A 20,318-nucleotide genomic window follows, 5' to 3' on the forward strand; every position below is an offset into this window, starting at 1 on the left:
CCAGCATGAAAAGGCTAACTTTAAATATTTCAGGACATTGCCACACGTGAATGCCTTTGTAGAAGGCATCTTAAAAGAGTTGACATTATCAGTAGATTAATTTTAACTTTCAAGTTTAGCAGGTTTGCTAGGAATACTAGCAAGCACACTGAAAATACGAATAATTTTGTCAGCTGTCATCGATTTAGTCCTTTGACCTTTTTCCGCTGGAAAATCTTGCAAAATGCACTACATTTCTGAATTCATTTGAATCAGAAATACAAAACAAATAACCTGTCAATTAATCTGGCTTCCAGTCCTAGCATAAACTTAAATTTCCCCAGCCAATTTGTACTGGCACTTTCTGTACTGAAAGAATAAAAGTTAAAAAAAAAAAAGACAAAAACCAAAAAACCCATCCTCTCTTTCCCTGTTAACAGCCTTAGAAGTCTGAAAAGTAGTTTTATAAAAGCACAGATACTCTACTTCTTTACTCTTATCTTTCCTTAAATTGTGTCTGTTTCACAGACCATCTGTTGAAGGAACAGTGCAAAATATTTCTGTGACTCACTTCAGAGAAAAAAGTTTTCAGCAAATCCACTACTGACATAAAACTTGTAGATGAAGTGGATAATATCCACACTTTTTAAAAAAAAGAAAATACGAAACTATAAATTAATAGCAAAACTAAGACTAGCTAAAAATTAAAATGGAAACCTTATGCTCCAAGGTTTACTTTCTTCAAAGACAAAAGCAGGTGCTTTGTTTAGCACATAAAATAGACTCATTAAAATTAACGGGACAATTCACTGTATGTAAGAGTGCACAGACTTAAATCAAAATAATTTGAATTACCAAATTTAATCAGGAGTTAAATGAGTCAGCAAAAGAGTTTGACTTAGCTCTTCAAGTTTAATCTTGTTTTCCATTTGTAGGTGTTTTTTTCTTTAATGAAAATTTGAGTCTTTATGGCTGGTATAATTTTTTCTTCTCTTCCTGCAATCAGCAAACATTATGCCAAATATATCCATAAATAGCGACTAACCTTGTCGCTTGGTAAAATTTATTCAAATCCTTAATTTTTACTTTGGATTAAATGTGAAAATAATGAATGGAGTGTTTCTTACTAATAAGATAATGTTTTTTCTTTATTTGCATTGATGCACACAGATGGAAAATGGTACCTCAGTTTAAGCTAAACAGAAAACAAAGTATTAAACCAGTTTAGTCAGGGAGCGATCCCACTTGACTTCACCCATCTAAAAGTTAGGCATCACATCTTCAGGTAACCTAGGCTTGGTTTGCAGTCAGTAGAGATAAGGGGCAACTTCAGCATGTGATTCCTTATTCTAATGATGAAATGATTTGCCATCTGTAATGACTATCTTCTCCCCCTGACTAAAAAGGGAAGAGAAACTTTCTCCGTAGAATTCAACAACAAATATTAGGTGGAATGGTTCTTACTCATATTATTTAATCTAAACACCTAAGTTCATTAGAGACATGAAAAAAATCTACCTAAGTTTATGGTACTAAATAAAGAAAATTATTTCAAATGCAAAGGACATACTGGCGCTATTTTGAAATTTAAATATGTTGATTTAGGTTAGCCCAGTCTTTAAAATTTTTAAAACTAATAAGCAGTACTTCTCTTGTATTTTACCCATAGACTGAAAATAAAAAATATGGCCAACTTTCAGGCTTTTATAATTTCAGATCCCTTCTTAACTTTTAGGGAATAAATCACTGAATAGAACTTACTGAATAAACTGAAATAAAACATTTCTCATGAAGATTAGGTTATTTCTGTCAGAAGCTGATTTTGCACTTCAGCAAACCTGTTTCAGGTGATCAGTGTTTCAACTGGCCAACAATTTCCAGTGGTTCACTCGGATACCTTTCTAAAAAACATTTTCTTCAAACACAGTATGCTCAAATATTGCTTTGGTTGATGTTTTTTTTCTTTTGTACTGGGACTTGGCTCTCAGGAAAACAAATGTTCAGAAACTGCTTGTGAGGACCATATCAGCTCATTATAATTTTATGGTTTGTCATGAGAATGTAAGTCAGAGTTAAAATAAACATTTTGGAACCTTCACTATAAGACATATTTATTTAAATTGGTACATTTCTTATGGACAAAAGTAGTAAAGACAAATAAAAATAACAAAAATTTAGTAGAATTCTTGTGGACTCCTCAAAGAAAGTAAAAATATAAAGCATATCATTCACCTCTTTTTCACAACATTAAAATAAACAATTTTAGTAGTGTTTGTTAGTAACTGCTTATTTCATTTCTTATGTCTGATGAAAACATTATAGGAGTAGAAGAAACAAATAAATAAACAAACAAACAAGCACGAAAAAACCAAACCAAACCAACAACAACAACAAAAAACACACACACAAAAAAACCCCAAACAGAACAAAAAAAGAGATGGAGAATTTGGCCTGCTGGTTCTTCTATTAAGTAGAAAATCACATCTTCCCTGCCCCTGAGGCGTTCTGCTAACAATGTGCTCTTTGGATGCTTATTCTCTTCACAGCAATTTACAGCTAAAACTAAAACCAGACTTATTAAAAGCACACACCACCACTACCACCACTACTCAGCTGAGACCACTCTGTCTCTGAGTTGTGTAAAGACATTTAAAAGCTGCCACTCTCATAGAAAACCCTTTTTGTAAGCCCAGTTAATAAAATGAAGTGGTGAAATATGCAACATTCTTAGAGGTCTTTTACACATAGATAAACATTTTAAAAACAGGAATGTATCTTTCTTTCTGAAAAAAAAATGAAAATAAACATCCTGTGTGATCAGGATAGGGCTGTGATAACATGTTTAGTGTTGCGGTGTGCATTTTGGGTTTTCTAAAATTTCTGTATAATTTTTGTATCCCAGTTTCTGTAAGTGTTCATCCACCCCGGCTTTCCTTAATCACTGTCGTTAACCCACACAATAAGCTGGCTCCCCCCATTGTATGTCCCTTCAATAGCCCTGGCTCCCCCCATTGTATCTCCTTAATAGCCCTCGCCTAGTCCATTGTATACCTATTGTATCTTACCGTGAACACTCCCGGGTATTTGATGGCCCTGGCCAAGCCAGGTAGCTCAAGGCTTCAGGTATCCTCACACCCCTTTTACCCCTAAATGGCAATGTCAAAGCCCCCTCTACCTTTGTCACTCCCCCTCATTTCCATCAGTAACGCCCATGTTCATAAGGGCAAGTAAGGCCCAACTCAGACACTCACACTTTGACCACCTGGGCCTTCCCCCTGAATAAGCACCTTCCTAAGTAACACCAAGTGTGAGCCACTCCTTTCTCCTAAGCAAGCACATCCTGCATGAAATCCAGACCTGCCTAAAGCTTCATCATATCACAACAGAGCCCAGCTAGCCAGTTGGCAGCTCTGGGGACCGTGATAGTTTAGGACAAAGCAGTTGATACACAGTACCTGAAATTACAAATACTTCAATTGAGAAGCTACTGCAGAAGACATTTATTGGCTCTATCTAGGCAACACATGAAAAGAGATTCCTATCATAAATTTAATGTGTCACAACACCGGTTAGAAAATAACCTCCTTCCTAGCTTTGAGGTAGTCCATTTTGATCTATTATCCTATTGTAGACTCTAGGACAACATTAAAAAACTAAAATAAATTAACAATCCAACATCCGTAGATTATCCTTGGTGTCTTTCTCTGTTTTCAGTTCTAGTACAGTATTTGTGGGAGAAGGAGACCAGGGCTGCAAACAGTATACAGTGTAGAAGGGCCTTGCTGCAACACAAGTGATGCTGTCATATTTACTTTTCTATTACTTTCCTAATAAGCCCTACATTTGTAATTCTAGAGGACCAATTCTATAGATTTAAGTGAATCTTTCACAGGATAATTCATTACAACCTTTCAGCAGTAATGGTCAGCATGTCAAGAGCCATTTGTGAAGTTAATTTTGGTTTTTCCCCATAAGCACCACTTTAGAATTATTTGTACTGAATTTCTAACTACCTAAGAATAGCTAAGATAATGAACATTGCCAGGCCTTTTCCTTTTTCTTAGATTTGCCCTGATCCACCAATATGAACACCTAAAGGTCTGATCTTCATGGCATATGCAGGACCTGAGTATTAAACCTCTAGGGTATCTATTTCTTTATCTTGGCCACACACTTTTCTTCCCAGTTTGAAACACAATCATAAAACCTCTGTGTTTGACACTAAGATATCAACAAACAAATGAAAAATTCATAGTGTAAGGCAAGAGAAAGTTTCTGAATTGTTAATGTACTCTTTAAGCATTCCTGGGCACTGCTAAAGTTAACATGCAAATGGATTATCTGCCACACATATCTCAGCATGGAGTTTTATAATACAAAGGTAATGTTTATATAGATGTGCCACCCTTGTGCCTTTTGCTCAAAAGCTGTTTTTTCACTTTGTGTACTGCAAAAAATCAATTTTCAGGAATATTACTTTGAGATATGTCAGGCAATAGCATGGTCCAGGGAGTTTTTAAAAAAATTTTTGATTGAAAAGATTTTAAAAACGGTCATATTTTTAAGGTCCAAATCTCTCTAAACTTGAATTTAAAATCTAGAATCACTATTTTGTTGCCAGTGGGTAACCTCTGGTTTCACTTACACAGTTCAAGATTCCGGATAATATCCTTCATTTTTAGGTCTATCCTCAAAAAGACTGGAAATTGTGCTTCTGGCACTGATCTGAATACTTTCACACTATTATATCAATGACATTAAGGATGAAAACCTACTTGATGTCCAAAAGGACTTGTGAGCCAATGTATTAAAATCACCATAAAGTTGGCTGGAGGTTTTTTTTTGTAAAAACAACTAATAATATAATAATAATAATGCCAGGAAAATAATAATGTCTGAAAGAGTTTTCCTTTGTATGGGTTCATGATTCCTGTGGACTGATGTAAGCAAATGTCTATCCAGAAAATAAATTCTGAGCATGAAAGTTTTTGCCCACAATTGTGGAACATGATAGATTTAATCCAAGCCAGACAGGTTGCCGAAGACAAGCTCCAGAGGTGTGCTTGGGATCAATGCATTCTTGGATCACAGAGCATTTGCTGCACTTGCACTTCTGCTGGCAAGGGAGCTAACGAGATTAAATTGAAATTGTGCATGCCCATGCAAAGGCTGTCACCATCTTCCTTTCTGTGGACATACTCAAAGCCTAATTCAGGGGGTTTCAGTGGCACATAATGTTAGGTGATTCATTTCAGCCACATGTAAACGTAGCAGGAATTATTCAAATACAAATGATAAGTAGAAAATACTTAACATAAAGTATGCCAGAAGAATATTGTAGAACTTACTATTTGCAAAGCAATGCAAAATACTCAGAGGAAACATTTATAGATGTTTGAGGCTATTAATCATTGCATAGTTCACTTCCTCAGGGAACAGAGTACATATTAACAAAATTCTTCTATTATTAAACCAGAAGACAGATTCTGAACAGAACATGCACATCATGAGGGCCTGTGTTGACAAAGTGCTGAGAACAATGCCCAGCGGGTCAGGCGCTTTGCGTCTTCTGCCATGATGCAAAGCATCATCTATCAAAATATCTAACAAGGTTGCAGTTTTATGAAGAATAGATTTTTGCTTACAATGCAAAGTAAGTGGTAGCAAAAAACTATGGCATATTGCAAACAACAAACACTACACAAAAGACTTGAAAATACCTAAGTAAAAATGCTTTAAATCAGGTAAAATTTTGGCAAGTTTGAATTTCATTCTGTGTTATGACAAAAACACAGAGATACATCTCTTTAAAATTGACATTCACATACAAGAACCCTATGGACATTGAACTAGTCCTTTTAAAGTGCAGAAAAATTACACATTTTGGTACTTATACTAATTTTCTCTTCCAAAGTCTTCTCTTGTACTTTCCTTTTTTTCTCTCTATAGATTATTTTTGCCAAGTGTCTTTGCTGTCTGCACAAGTATTTTTAATGCTGCATTGATCTTTCCCATTATTCACCCATTATGACACAGAGCAATCTGACGCTGAAGAAGGGCTATACCTTACTAAATTTATTTTTAGTGGCTTGCATGATTCCTTCCAAGCAAAGATCAAGAGAAGATTAAATATAGTAGAGTACTTTCTAAATCATGTATCTTGTCTTGAAAGTAAGGAGAGTCCAGAGCTAAAGAAATGTAAATCAATAAATCAGTAGATCAGTTCAGTGTCATTTTAGTGTTCAAAAATGCTTCTCTTGGTAGCAATCTGCCAGTAGGAATATCTACTCTTTAACACTTCAGTCTCGTTCCACTGAAATTAACAAAACTCTTTGGTAATTCTGTAGTGCCAAACTGACCTACTCCATTGGACATGCAAATATGACAGTATTTTAATTCTCTGATTCAGAAAATATTGTTTATACTCCTAGGAGTAATATTTTTCTCTGAAATTAGAAGGCAAAATCAGTGTGAGGTATTCTTTGACCCTGACTTTAGTAAAGCTCCTTGGGAATTATCACGACCAAATTTTGTGACATCGCAACTAATTAGTGCACCAATTCAACCTGTCCTTGCATCCTAAAGGGAGGAATCACAACATTAGGTGGGAAATCAGGCAAGTATGGACACTTAAGAGCTGGACTTGATCATCCTTGTAGGTCCTTTTTCACTCAGAATAATCTGTGAAACAGATGAGCCATTTCATCATCCCCAAGAGCCTCACATGGGTAACACTTCCCTGTGTGGAAAAAGAATTTTTTCAATGTAAACCAGCAAAAATGTAAATAAAACAAAACAAAATAAAATAAAAACAGGTTTGATGACTGTCACATTAAGTCATGCCTTAGTACCACAGGCCAGTGAAATGGAGCTGCAGGCAATCTCCATTTAGCTCCAAGGTTGCAGATTCTTTGCTCTTGATCAAGGCTGAATAGAAGATGAGAATGAAAGCACCAACTAAGGATGTGAAAGACCTATGCTGATCTCCCATCAGACATTATCTATTATTAAACCTCTTGTTTCTGATCTTTCCAATTCAAAAAACCACGAAGGTATAACACAAAGGCTACCGACAATTAAAAAAAAAAGTGAAACCTACACATGGAAATATTGTCATTCCATTTTAAACTAAAACAAAATAAAATATACCAGAACAAACTGATTTTTGAAATACCAATTTCTTTGATGGATTAATTGTCTAGCTTGCATGCTTGAACACTTACTGCAGAACCAAGATTGTCAGCTCATTTGAAGCCTTGGTATGTATTAATTTATATATTAAAATAACAGTAATGTAAAAGATTTCTTGTGATTGTAAGGCTTAGAAGAATAAGAATGTAATTTTTAATATTTTATAACTGTTCTCTTTCAAATATTTATCTGCTCTTCTATAACACATCCCATTTTTTAGTCTCATTTTCTTCTTTTCTAGTTCTTATTTCCCTCTGATATCATTTCTTATCTGTTCTTGCAGTTGCTTTTAGAAATGGAACCTAGAAAAACTCCTGCTGAAAGATAACAGCTCTGTTTGCAGATTAAATAGTCCATGAGGAGATTTGGCACCTGCAGGGGAGCTGATTCTGCTTGGTGCAAAGCATCATCAGTCACGCTCTGAGCATCAACAATCACAGGCAGCATCAGTGGGCTTAGAAGGGGCAGTGTTTTACTGGATCCAACCCTTTCAAAGAAGATAGAAATAAAAGCAAAAAAGAAAAATAATGCCACGGCCTAAATATGAGTTTACAAGGGCATGTAGTGATAGGATGAGGGTAATGGCTTTGAAAGAGGGTAGGTTTAGATTGGATATTAGGAACAAAATCTTTACTGCGAGGGTGGTTAGGCCCTGGAACAGATTGTCCAGGCAAGTTGTGGATATCCCTGAAAGTGTTCAAGGCTGGATGAGGCTCCTGGTCTAGTGGAAGGCATCTCTGCCCATGCCAGGGAGGTGGAATTAGAGGAGTTTTAAGGTCCCTTCCAACCCAAGACCTTCTAGGATTCTAAAAGCAATGGAAAATATTGCAATTTAGATCTAATGTAATGTAATGTAACTGTGATGGGAATATTTTACACATTCTAAAGCCAGAATTACCACTCTCATTTTAAATGAAGCCTCTACTAATAAATAGTGTATGTACTAGAAAACCTCACTCTTGTACAGTTGACCTACTCTGCCAGCCTCTTGCACCAAACAAAAATCTGAAGACAACTGAAGAAAGCTCCTGAAACTTAAGAAAAATGTGTCCTAACAGTGACAGACAATCATGAAGGGAAAATTCTGTATGCTGTAATACTCCTCTCAAAGCAAATTAAATTAATCAGAGGGTATGTCTAAAATAAATTAAAATTTTGAAGAAAAATATAATTACTGGATTCTCTTTGATTCAGCCTCTCAAAACATTCCCTGGTTTCAGAGAATGACATACAGCCTGAGGCACTTATCTAGCATTTCCCTATAGGATATCCTACTTAAAATTACTTGACACAAAAAAACCCCAAACCAAACCCAAACACACACACACACACACACACAAAACCCCCAAACCCACAAAACAAAAATGACAAAACAAAACAAAAAATCACATCAAAATAAAAATGTTTTAAAAATATGTTCTTGAAAATCAGGCACACTGAATTGTATGCATTACATTTGGTTAAAAAGACATATATGTGTTCAGACTTTACAGCAGTGTGGATGACAAAAGCAGAAGTAAGTCACTGATATAGGCACTGAACAGTTCCCAGTGTGCTCTTATTTTCACAGTATCCATCTACTGTCCTGATCACAGAGAACAATAAAACCAAATGGATTTACTTCATTTAACTCCTGTAACTCAAAGTTACTAGTTATACTTAGTCTGAATTAGATGCTTCAGTTCCTGCAACATTGAAAGACAACACACCAGCAGATGCAGAAGTTCATTTGTTCCAGCATTTCACACATTTTAGATTGGGCTGAGTCAAACTTGGTGATACTTAAATCTCTCCACTGGTTACAAGGACATACTAGGTAATTAACCAATTAGACTCAGGCTAACCCAGCTCCATAGGCAGCTACAGTTCATGATTCCTAAAAAGTAAGTCAGACTCATACCTAGCAATAAATATATGTACGCAAGTTACATAGATTTGCCGATTTTAACTATAATAATCTGGCAAACATCAGACAGTGAAAAAGGAACAGAGCAAATCACACAGTTAAGCCAAGCCCTCAATTTTAAATTAATTACATAATTTCCTATTACTTTAAAATGTTAGGGCAGTTTCACAATTGATCACTGTATGATAGGGCTGCTACTGTTTTCTGCAGCTCCCATTGTCTTTTTTTCAATTAAATATCCAGCCTGACAGTTTTAAGTAATCTCTTTTAAACTCATTTGCACACTGATGATCTAGTATGAACTGTCACTTTTAAACTCATTTGTCACTGATGATCTAGATTTCACTCAATGGATCACCCTCCCCCTTGGAGTTGAATACATTTTTAAATCAGGTATATGAGGGTGCCTCCTCATTTTCACAGGACTACAAGGTATTTATTCAGTAGAAGTACAGCTTATTTGACTATCAAAGTGGAAAGTAGTGAAATAACAAATTGGCTCAGCTCAGGAAGATTAACTCCACCTTTTTCTCCTTTCTTTTTTCTTCATTATTTATGGAATCACTTTTAAAACCGGAAATCAGGTTCTCCTTTGTTTATTCAGTAGAAATGTGACATGTCTATAGCCAGAATAAAGGTAAAAACAGAATAAAAAACATTCTTTGAAGATGTGCAGAGATGTTCAGAAAATGAGATTTTGTTATTACTATCAACCATCTTCACCTGCATATCACATAAATCAAGGTTCTGTAAATTCACTCAGCACAAGATCCAGTATTATTTTCACAGAATATGCTGGGTTGGAAGTGAAACACAAGGCTCATAGAGTCGAACTCTTAGTCCTGCACAGCCCCAAGAGTCAATCACATCACTTGTCTGACCACACTGTCCAAGTGCTTCTAGACTTCTGTCACACTTGGTGCTGTGACCACTTCCCTGAGGAGCTGTTCCAGTGCTCAACCACCCTCTGGGGGAAAAACCTTTTCCTAATATCCAACCTAAACCTCCCCTGACACAACCTCAGGCCATTCCCTCAGATCCTGTCATTGGTCACCAGAGGGAAGAGATCGGTGCCTGATCTTCCTCTTCCCATCATGAGGAAGTTGTAGATTGCCACAAGGTCTCCTCTCGGTTTCCTCTCCTTCAGACTAAACAGACCAAGTGAGCTCAGTCACTCCTTACATGGCTTCCCCTCAAGGCCCTTCACCATCCTTGTGACCTTCCTTTGGACACTCTCTCATAGTTTAATATTTTTCTTACATTGTGGCACCCAGAACTGCCCCCAGCACTCGAGGTGAGGCTGCCCCAGTGCAGAGCAGAGCAGGACAATCCCCTCCTTTGCCCAGCTGGTGATGCTGTGCCCAGGACAGGGTTGGCCCTTCTGGCTGCCAGGGCACTGCTGGCTCATGTTCAACTTGCCATGGACCAGGATCCCCAGGTCCCTTTCCATGGCACTGCTTTCCAGCATCTCATTCCCCAGCCTGTCTCTACATCCAGGTCTGCCCCATCCCAGGTGCAGAATCCAGCACTTTCCCTTGCTGAACTTCACGTGGTTGGTGATTGCCCAGCCCTCTGACTTGTTGAGGTGTCTCTGCAGGGCCTTTCTGCCTTTGAGGGAGTGAACAGCTCCTGCCAGTTTTTATCATCTGCAAATTTGCTTAGTGTCTCTTCCAGTCCTGGGTCCAAGTCATTTATGAAGAGGTTGAAGAGCACAGGACTGAGGATATGGAGCCCTGTGGAACCCCACTAGTGACAGGTCACCAGTCTGAGTCACCCCAGTCACTGTAACCCTTTGTGCCTGACCCGTGAGCCAGTTGCTCACCCATCCCATGATGTGTTTATCCAGCTGTGAGCTGGACATCTTGTGCAGCAGGACACTGGGAGAAACAGCATTGAAAGCTTTACTGAAACCCAAAAATCTCATTACATCAATTGGCTTCCCTTGATCAACCCCATGGGTTACTTTGTTACAAAAGGAAATCAGGTTTGATAAGCAGGACTTTCCTCTAATGAGGCTGTGCTGTCTGTGACCAGTGACTGTGTTATCTTTCAGATGCTTTTCAATACCTCCCAGAGCAATCTTCTCCATAACTTTACTAGGTACTGAAGGGAGACTGACAGACCTACAGTTTACAGGGTCTTCCTTACTGCCTTTTTTGAAAATTTGGACAATATTCACTAGCTTCCAGTCAGTTGTGACTTCTTCATATTCCCAAGACGGCTCAAAAAACATTGAGAGAGGTTGTGCAATTACATAATCCAGCTCTTTGAGGATTCCTGGATGAATCTCATTAGGTCCCACAGGGTTCCAGAAAGAGCAGCAGATCCTACATAATTTCAGGGTCAGGTGGGAGTTATTTATTCTCCAAATCATGGTGCTCCAGCTCAGGGCACCCTTGGTCCATCATCCTTGTTGAAGACAGAGGAAAAGAATGTGTTAAACACTTCTGCCTTGTCTCTATCCCTGTTTGTGAGGAGATTATCTTTATCCTGTAATGGGACAATGTTGTTTTTACATTTCCTAATATTAATATATTTTAAAAAACTCTTTTTATTCTACCCAACAGCTCTGGTCAGCTGAGCTTTGGCAACACAAATTTTCTCCCTACAGTGGTGAGCAGCATCTCTGTGTTTTTCCCATGTCACCTGACCTTGCTCCCACTGGGCATACATCTTCCTTTTCCTCCTTATTTCCAAGAGAAGATTGCTGTTCTGTCAAGATGGCCTTGTCTCTCACCTGCTTGACGTCTGACATTTGGGAATTGCCTGCTCTCTCTTGTGCCCTTAGGAGGTGATGTTTAAAAAGTGACCAGCACTATGGACCACAGCACCTGCAAAAACATTTGCCATGGGGATCTTACTCACTAATTCCATGAGCAGTCTGAGGTCTGCTCTCCTCAGGTCCAGAGTTGAGGTTTTTGCACTCTTCCTTCTGTTAACAGAGATTTTAAACTTGATTGCTTTGTGGTCACTGTGGCCAAGATGGCTTCCAGACTCCACCTGCTCACAAGATCCACCCTGTTGACAAGGAGTAGATCAAGGAGGGAATCTTTCCAGGTGTGTTCCATAAAATTGTCATTCCAGTTTTCAGGAATATTCTGGCCTGGGTAGTACCAGCTGTGTGATGTTCCCAGTTAATTTCTGGCAAGTTGAAGTCTCCCGTAAGGACAAGGGCAGTTGACTTGGAAGAGTCCCTCAGTTCCTCAAAGAATAATTTGTCACTGTCCTGGCCAGGAGGTCTATAGTGGACTCCCACAATGGCATCTGCATTATTTATTTGTCCCTTGATTCTTGTCCAGAGGCTCTCAACTGTGCCATTGCCCGCTGTGAACTCCATGCATTCTACACCTTCTACAGTGCCACCCCTCCACCTCTCCCCCCTACCTGTCTCTCCTGAAGAGCCTGTACCCATCCAACAGGGCACTCCTGGCACAGGATCCATCCCACCAGGTTTCACTTATGCCAGAGATGTCAAATCTTGGGACTGGGCCAAAGCTTGGATTCCCCTTGTTTGTCCCTCGTGCTGGGTGCATTAATGAAGAGACATTTCAGGTGTGGTACGTTGTAGCCAACACCTCCTGAGGCAGACTGAGGGATCCCATTAGTGCTCCTTTCCTCAAGTTCTGACACACCATCCATCACTCATCACTGGCTGACTTTGTCCCTTTCAGCCATTCCAGGCTGGTTTAAAGCCCTGCCAATGAGCCCCACCAACTCCTGTGCTGGAGCTCTTCTTTTCCTTCTGATATTGGTGCATCCCATCAGGTGTCAGTAGACCAGGTATGGAGTAGATCATCTCATGGCCAAAACCCTAAATTTTCTTTGATTGCACCATCCTTGGAGCTATGCACTGACCTGATGGATCTGGCTATTCCTATCGATATTATTCCTTATTATTGGAAGGATCAAGGAAGTCACTACCTGTGCTCCTGACCCATCGTACCAGTCTCTTTTGATTTTTGACTTTGGTTGAACCTGTAAAAAAACTACCTTGCTAGAGATCCACCACAGCAGCAAGAGAGCTGTGCATCCTGAGATGGAGTACAGATGATGATAAATAGCAAGCCTTCCTCCTGCTCATCTCTCCCATCTGACTATTTGTATTCAGCAAAACAGTTCAGACAAATCCCATTTTCATTAACTCTACAGGCTTAAAACTGTTGTAAAAACACTGATTTAGAAAAATCCAGCACCCTTGGATTCAACAATACAGAAAAAAGATGCAGAACAGATCAGTGTAAACACCTGAAAGTGTCCCAGGTTTGACTTTCAGGAGGCAGGCATGTGTACATGTTTAAACCACTCATGCAGTTAGAGCTATATCATCAAGTTATTACATTTTTTAAATGAATACACATTTCTGAATGCTGCAGTAAAGCTGGTGATTTCAGATACATTAATTGAGGGAGCTTCATGCTGAATACATCTGCTTAAAATGCTGTTACAAATGTCATATGTGCAAATGAATGCAGTCTATCCATCAGCAGTGTTTTTCACTGTGTTTTGGGGTAAAGCACAGGGAATCAAACATACCAAGGGGAGAAGTGAAAGATCTGTTTTTCAGTTTGCAATGCATTCCAAGAGGGACTGAAAGCCTCACTGTTCTTACTGAGCATATGCTGCAAGGAGTCAGAATTCCTTTCATTGAATTTACCAGAAAATAAGAAAAAGGTGCTGGGAGTAGAAGGAAGGAAAAAAGACAGAGACAACTCTAAAGAAGCAATTTCATTGTGTACAGTGTGTCTGACTGTTGCTGAGTAAAACAAAGACAATTTGATTCATTAAATGGTGATTGCCATTTTTGTAAACATAGACTGCAGGCTATTGATTTAACTGAGTAAATTCCATCCATATTGGGACACTGTAGGGATGCACTGAGCCTTTTTTATCACTCCAAGCAATTTGGTGTATTTCTCTGTGTTTTACTTTTAGCTCTCATTAACAAGTGTTTATTTAAGTTGATTTAATAGCATCTGTAGTGGGAGTATTGAATGTGTGCAAATTCTTGTAACCTCTATTAATGGCTTCCAGCACAGGGATACAAGACTCAGTTCTGATAAGCAGAAAAAGATGGTCAGGTGCCCTTAGCAAGGAGCAGGCCTGACCATGCTGGCCATCTTGTTTTGTGGTGAGATTATAATTGGGAACAATTTGTCAAACCTAGGCCAGACCCAAATAATTCAACGCATATGAGAACTGCAACATATCAGAGCCTAAAATTAAAATGTCATGGTGACCCAGCTTGGAACTAGAAGAAATTAAATGTCTGAACCTGTATTTTAGATAATAATTTCCTCACAAAATAGAAAAAGTCTGTAAGCCTAAAAATGCCATCACATCTTTCTATCTAAGTCTGAAATTTGAAAGAACTGCTCTCTTTTCAGTCTTACAAAGAGAGTAAAAGAGAAAAGCTGAGGTTAAAGAGAGATTTCTTTTAGCCCAGTTGTGATCACTCTGTAGACCAATGCACTCGATGATCCTTGTGGGCCCCTTCCAACTAAGGATATTCTAGGATTCTATGAAGTTATGCTTCACTGAGTGCCTCACTTTCTCTACTTGGAAAAACTGTATTTCCATGGAGTTGCTTGCCTGCTTTTCATCATATTCCCAGGGATCACTCAGCACTTTGCTATGCCCTAGGAAAGTACACCCTATTTCCATTTCCACAGAAGTTCTCATTCATCATCTCTTATTAGGTCTCAAGGTAAAAATTTCCATCTGTTTACTTCAATTGCTGAAACAAAGCAATCCATCACAGTCCGTTCATTCTGCATGAACTACTGGCATCGAGTGTAATAGACCTTCTGTGGTCCCTGCCCTACAGATTAAAAGGTAATCTCTCAAACAAATGTAAAAATTACTGAAAAAATTCTAATGTAGAAATGAGTTAATGTAAATTCTGTTCTGCTTGTTAATGTAAATTGACTGTTTTTCTTTCTTTTATTTCACAGGGTTTTGAATGCTTTCATAATGAACAACCATGGGGAAAAATGCTATAATGATTAAAATCAGCACTTCTTGTAGCACAGAAAAAAAAGCACATAGAGTTTACCAAAAGCATAAGAAAAATGACAGAAATTTTGATACTATAGAACTGGAATTTTGCAGCTTTCCTAAAGATGTTTTTTATGTCCCATGAAGAATGGGACATAAAACTACAAATCTTATATACATCAAACAAATATTCTTAATATTAGGAAAATAGAAGTGATACTTACACAAATAATAATCTCCTATGCACATATGGAACTTGGAAGTAATGAACCATGTTTAGGTATTTGCCATGATTAGAGATAGATAAAAAAGTCACATGCATTGATGTATTTTCTTCCCAAATGGTGACCTGACTTTGTTTCTTGCCAGCTTGCCTACGATGGAAACAATCAACTGGCAAGGAACTCTAAGCCAAGAGTGATAGTGATCTTTGCTTCTACAGTGACATAAAATGCCATCTCAGCTTCCCTGTGCTATTTCTTTCAGCCAAGAAATCTAATGATCTCCTTCTATAACAAGGCTGCTATAGCTACAGACAGAAGAAGAGTTTATCACAACTGAATAAAGCTCAGCTGTGCAGAAGAAAATATTCAGACCAGAACAATTTTCTGTGGGAGCAAAAACCTCACTGTCTTATTTTTTCCCAAGTGCTGTAGACATTCGCTGATTTTGTTGATACAGTGTTTTATAGCATGTATGTGGTGCACACATAATTTACAAAACCATCTTGAAAGTACAACATGGTTGGATAAACAATCTCCCACCTCGAGAAAGGAGAAAAAGAATGAACTGCATATGACAAACATTTGTCAAGCTACTTAGCACATTTCTGCAAGGCAGTGAGAAACTCCCTGATAAGGGAGTAGGAAGTGCACAAACAGAGGAGATGTAGAGCGAGTAGACAACTGGACAGGATAAATTATTTACAAGAAAATGTGGCAAACACTTATATTTTTATAAAGGATTAATAGTGCTCATTATATAGGTACCTGTAAAAATTTGCATGGAAAATAATAAAAATATATTTGCAGGCCTATAAACAGAGTTCACAGTCATTTCTGAAAGGAAATAAGGTTATGTGGGCTTATTAAAATTCAAAATGAAGGATTTATAAAATTCCAAGATATCAGCTCATGGTGTCATGCAAATGAAAGTAGCCCCAGCAGACACAGGTAGGTCACCACCATTTAAACAAGATGAAAACTGTGCTGTTGTAGTCAGTTGATCTGAACTTATTAGGAGAGCACTTGTCAGCTCATCAAAGGGTGGTTTTATTGCTGTTAAGATCCTTCTCATCCAGCATCTTCCTCTGGATTATTAATATCTTTATTCAGGTACAAATGCACTGCTGCTAAACTGCAAGTCACCTGCTAGAAATCTGTTTGGAAGTTTGATTTTGTGATCAGGGGACTCTGACAGTGTTTTATGCAGCAAACATACACATCACACCTACATATGAATTTCTTTTGCCTCTTCAGCCTCCTCATGCATTGTTTCTTCTATGTGTCTCTGGACTACGGCTTCCTGAAACCATGACTAGCTTGGTATTTCTGTCTGGCACAGTGTCAGGGTTTAACAAACAAGAATTAGTAACAATATTCCAGAGGGTTTTGTGCAGCGCCGGAGGAAAGCTGTCCTGAGGTCACATGTCAGCTGGGTCTGCTTGCTGCCAGCAGGCTTTAAGGGGTTTCAAGGAGAACCCCCGCAGAATACAGAGCAGGAGAACCCCTGTGGAGTCATTCATACAAACTCTGCATCCTGCTACCAGAAATAACATCCTGGGGAATAGGGCTGGGGAAAGAAAAACAGGCAAGAAAAAAATAAAATAAGCAATAAACTAGACACACACGTACAGCTAAACTGCTTGGAAGTGAAAACTCAGCAGGGAGGTAAATGTTGCTACATAACTCTGAGACCACATACGACACAGAACCTCCAATTTTCATGCAGTTTAATTGTGAGTTCTTTCCTCCTTCGGGAGTTAAATCAGTGAGAACCATATAACTTAAAGTGGCTTGTTGTGGGCTCTATCTCCGGCAATCAGTGCCTAGTTTCATTTTTTCATGAATGCTCCCTCTGTTGTTGCAAGCATTGTTTCTCTGCTCCTGTATAACTGGATTGCAAAAAAAGGTGTGTGGGAATTTTTAGATAGAAAAGAGTGCTGAATTTGAATGAGACAGTTCTACTCTCTCATTTCAAATCACACCAAAGGATAGATGCAGAGAGGGTAAGTGACATGCAACTAAGCACTCAACAAGGAATCTATTAAAAAAATTGAAATGCAAACTGAGTGGCCAAATAAAAAAGCTGTCTTGCCTTTTATTTTTTAATTAAAAATCCACTGCATTATAGCCTTGTAATAAGTTAAAAGGGGTAAATTAATGATCGTGACAATATTTGCAGAACAAACTGGAACATTACATTTTTCTGTGACTGAAAGGGATGTGGTGAAAATCAATCAGAACCAAGATACATACTTTTTCCTCTTATTATAGTTTTATTGATTCAATTACTGATTTCTTTGACACTTTCCTTCCTATTGCTTCCACTCTGGTTCCAGAATAAAAATTTTCAATGTGATAGTACCTTTTAACCCAAAACTATTTCCGTATTCATTGCTGGTGTGAAATTAGCAGCCTCAGAGAACAGCATTCTCTCCCAGTTCACTGCATGGACAGTATAGAACTGCTCTATGGAAATCCTCCCATGCCATGATAATTTTAAGGTCAATTTGGCTGCATGTTGCTGTGGCAGCCAGTGAATATGCAGATTTACACTTTCAAGTAATAGCTACTGTACTTGGATTTATGATGGCAACCATTCAGGACCGTTGCAGTTGGCAATTGCCACGTACTTGAGTTAAATGTAAGATCAAACTGGTTTGGGTTACTGTCACATCTCATTCATTCTCAGAACTTATTGGCATTTTCAGTACTTGGTAATACCTAGGTGCAGTTATCCCACCACTCCTTTTATAGGAAAACTAAATAACACAAAATTACCTGCCATTACTTCAAAGAATTATAGATCAGAGTAATTTTTGACATCACTTCTCATGATTCCAGGAGGGGGAATGTTAGTGCAGTTAGTGCCAAAAAGGTACAAGGAGAAACTCTACTTAAGAAAAGGAAGCCCAACCTAGCTCCTTATTAAGGCAGAAATTCACCTTGAAAGTTGAATTTACAATGTGCTTTCAAGAAAAATGCACACATTTCCAAGCTTTTCTCTCTCCACAGCCAGCCATCTCTCTGTCCATGTTTCATGCAAGTTTCTACAGAAACACTTACAATTGAGTGCCCTGCACACAGAGAACAGCAAAATACCCTTTATGTGTGAATGAGGAACAAAACAGCATTTGATGCTGCCTTGAACAAAATGCAATTAAAATGATAACAGTGCCATCTTTCATTCAGTCATTCACTGATATTCTGTAACAATTAGTTTATGTATTCTTTCACAGTATTTGAAGAAGCTAAAGAGAATAAAAAGTGCCACAAATCACTTTCTCAGGCAAAAGTGCAGCTTTGGTGTCAACAGGCAAAAGAACAAAAAAGCAAAGGAGGGGGTTGCACAAGCAAATACCTGGTCAGGTGCTGTGTGAGCTGAGTCTTGCTGCCCCATTCAGCAATCTGGGAGAGCCAGACTGGGGGCAGGATGGCAGGGCAGCCTCAACCACCCCTCAACTGCTATGGCACCCCCTGCTCAGCCCCAGGACAGGACACTGCACAACCCTGCAGGTGCACTACATGAAAAGGGACCATGCACCTGTGGTTTCCTGAGGAGCTGATGCCCTCAGTGCTCCCCACAGGCAGGACAAGGCAGGGAGCACTTGTTCTGGAAGGCTGCAATGAAAAGTGAGTATCCATACATCACCCTGCAGGGATCACTCACCATGCAGGTGCTCTCTCTCCATTTTTGTTGGCTGAATATAACCTGCTCAGATTCCCACTTAAGCAGATCCAGAATTGGTCATTCAAGTTAAAAAGCCGTTCTGGACCACTTTTCAGTGGGTATTTTGTGTCTGTCACCAAGTTTCAGCATGGTTTGCCTTCATGCTGTCCTTAAAATAAAGAGAACTTCAACTTGAGCATTTGACTTACCCTGACCCTAAACTCTCCGTAAGATTTCAAACTTAAAAATGGGAATGGATGTTTTGGATGCTGGAAGAAACTGGCAGAGGACCGGGGTTAGCTCAGTGTGCAGACACACATCTCCATCTCTGGATCAAGCCTAATGCCTCCAGTTAGCTGAATGCCTATAGCATTCAGAAAGACAGAGATATTATGCATTAAGGAGAATCTGCCAAATACCTGTGCAAGATATTCTCTTTTTCTCTTCTACTCTAATGATTTTAAAATCAAGTCACATTTTAAGTCTAAATATATTAGATTGAAGCCTTCAGTCATTAGAATCCTTTATGTCTTTCTGCTAAATTAGGCAGCTCTCTTCTAGAATAAATATTTCCACCAGGATTTTTCTGAAACACAAAATGCCACTATTTGCTTTTTCATTAATAACATAAGCAGATCAAGTTTCTCACTGCAAGAAGCATCACCTTGTTGATCTTTTCAAGCTTATCAGTAACATTTCCAAAAGAAGAATGTGATGGCTTCTAACGATGCACATTATTTCTAGTCCCTTTCAACTGGTTCATGCATCTGCAGATGGTGTTTGGTCTCCAAGTCCCCTTACCACACTAGAAATTATATGCCACTGGCCACCACCAAAGCTCTTAAACCAACCTAGTGTGATTGCTTTCAAAAGCACCTCCTTTTCTGAACAGGTTCTTTTTGTGTTACCTTGTTTAGAGTGATATTGGGAGGTGCTGATTTTTTTTGAAGTTTATGTATTTCAGATTTAAACCTATCACAATGTTGTATTTTTCTTATATGTATTTAGTGAAGAAGTTGAAGAAAAAAAAAAGTCTGTGTATGGAGAAAAAAAAAAGAAATAAAGCTATATGGGCAGAAATACTTTCTGGATTTCCAGGAAATGCCATTATAGTTTCCCTTATGTACCAGTATGTATTAGAATATTATCCCTAATTTAAAATTATATGATGTAGTCTGTCATGCTGGCAATGTAATAAATTAAAAAAAAATGTTTCTAAAATATTCCCTTTTTGTTTTCAGTATAAGTATGATGTGGAATTTCTGACTATCGCTGGGAAAAAAAAATCCAGAATAATGAAGGTTAAACTGAAGCTCACTTTCATTAAATATCACCAATCCTGGCAGGACCTTGATCC

The 20,318-nt window shown here is 38.4% G+C and overlaps 1 protein-coding gene across 2 annotated transcripts in view; it reads right to left on the bottom strand.

Moving 5' to 3' along the window:
- The window catches only part of PLXDC2 (plexin domain containing 2), a 250,408-nt gene that overhangs the window by 172,283 nt on the left and 57,807 nt on the right, over positions 1–20,318 (bottom strand). The window contains exon 1 of one of the 2 annotated variants that reach the window (XM_083861239.1): positions 16,524–16,590. The exons of the other annotated variant lie outside the window; for it this stretch is intronic. Within the exon in view, the coding sequence (XP_083717365.1) occupies positions 16,524–16,557 (34 nt within the window). The 5' untranslated portion in view covers positions 16,558–16,590. Of the gene's footprint in view, positions 1–16,523; positions 16,591–20,318 lie in introns of those variants that run through there. 2 annotated transcript variants of the gene reach the window in all.

This window comes from Zosterops lateralis (genome assembly GCF_965231275.1).
Source record: "Zosterops lateralis genome assembly, chromosome: 1".
In the NCBI taxonomy this organism is placed as follows: Eukaryota; Metazoa; Chordata; class Aves; order Passeriformes; family Zosteropidae; genus Zosterops; species Zosterops lateralis.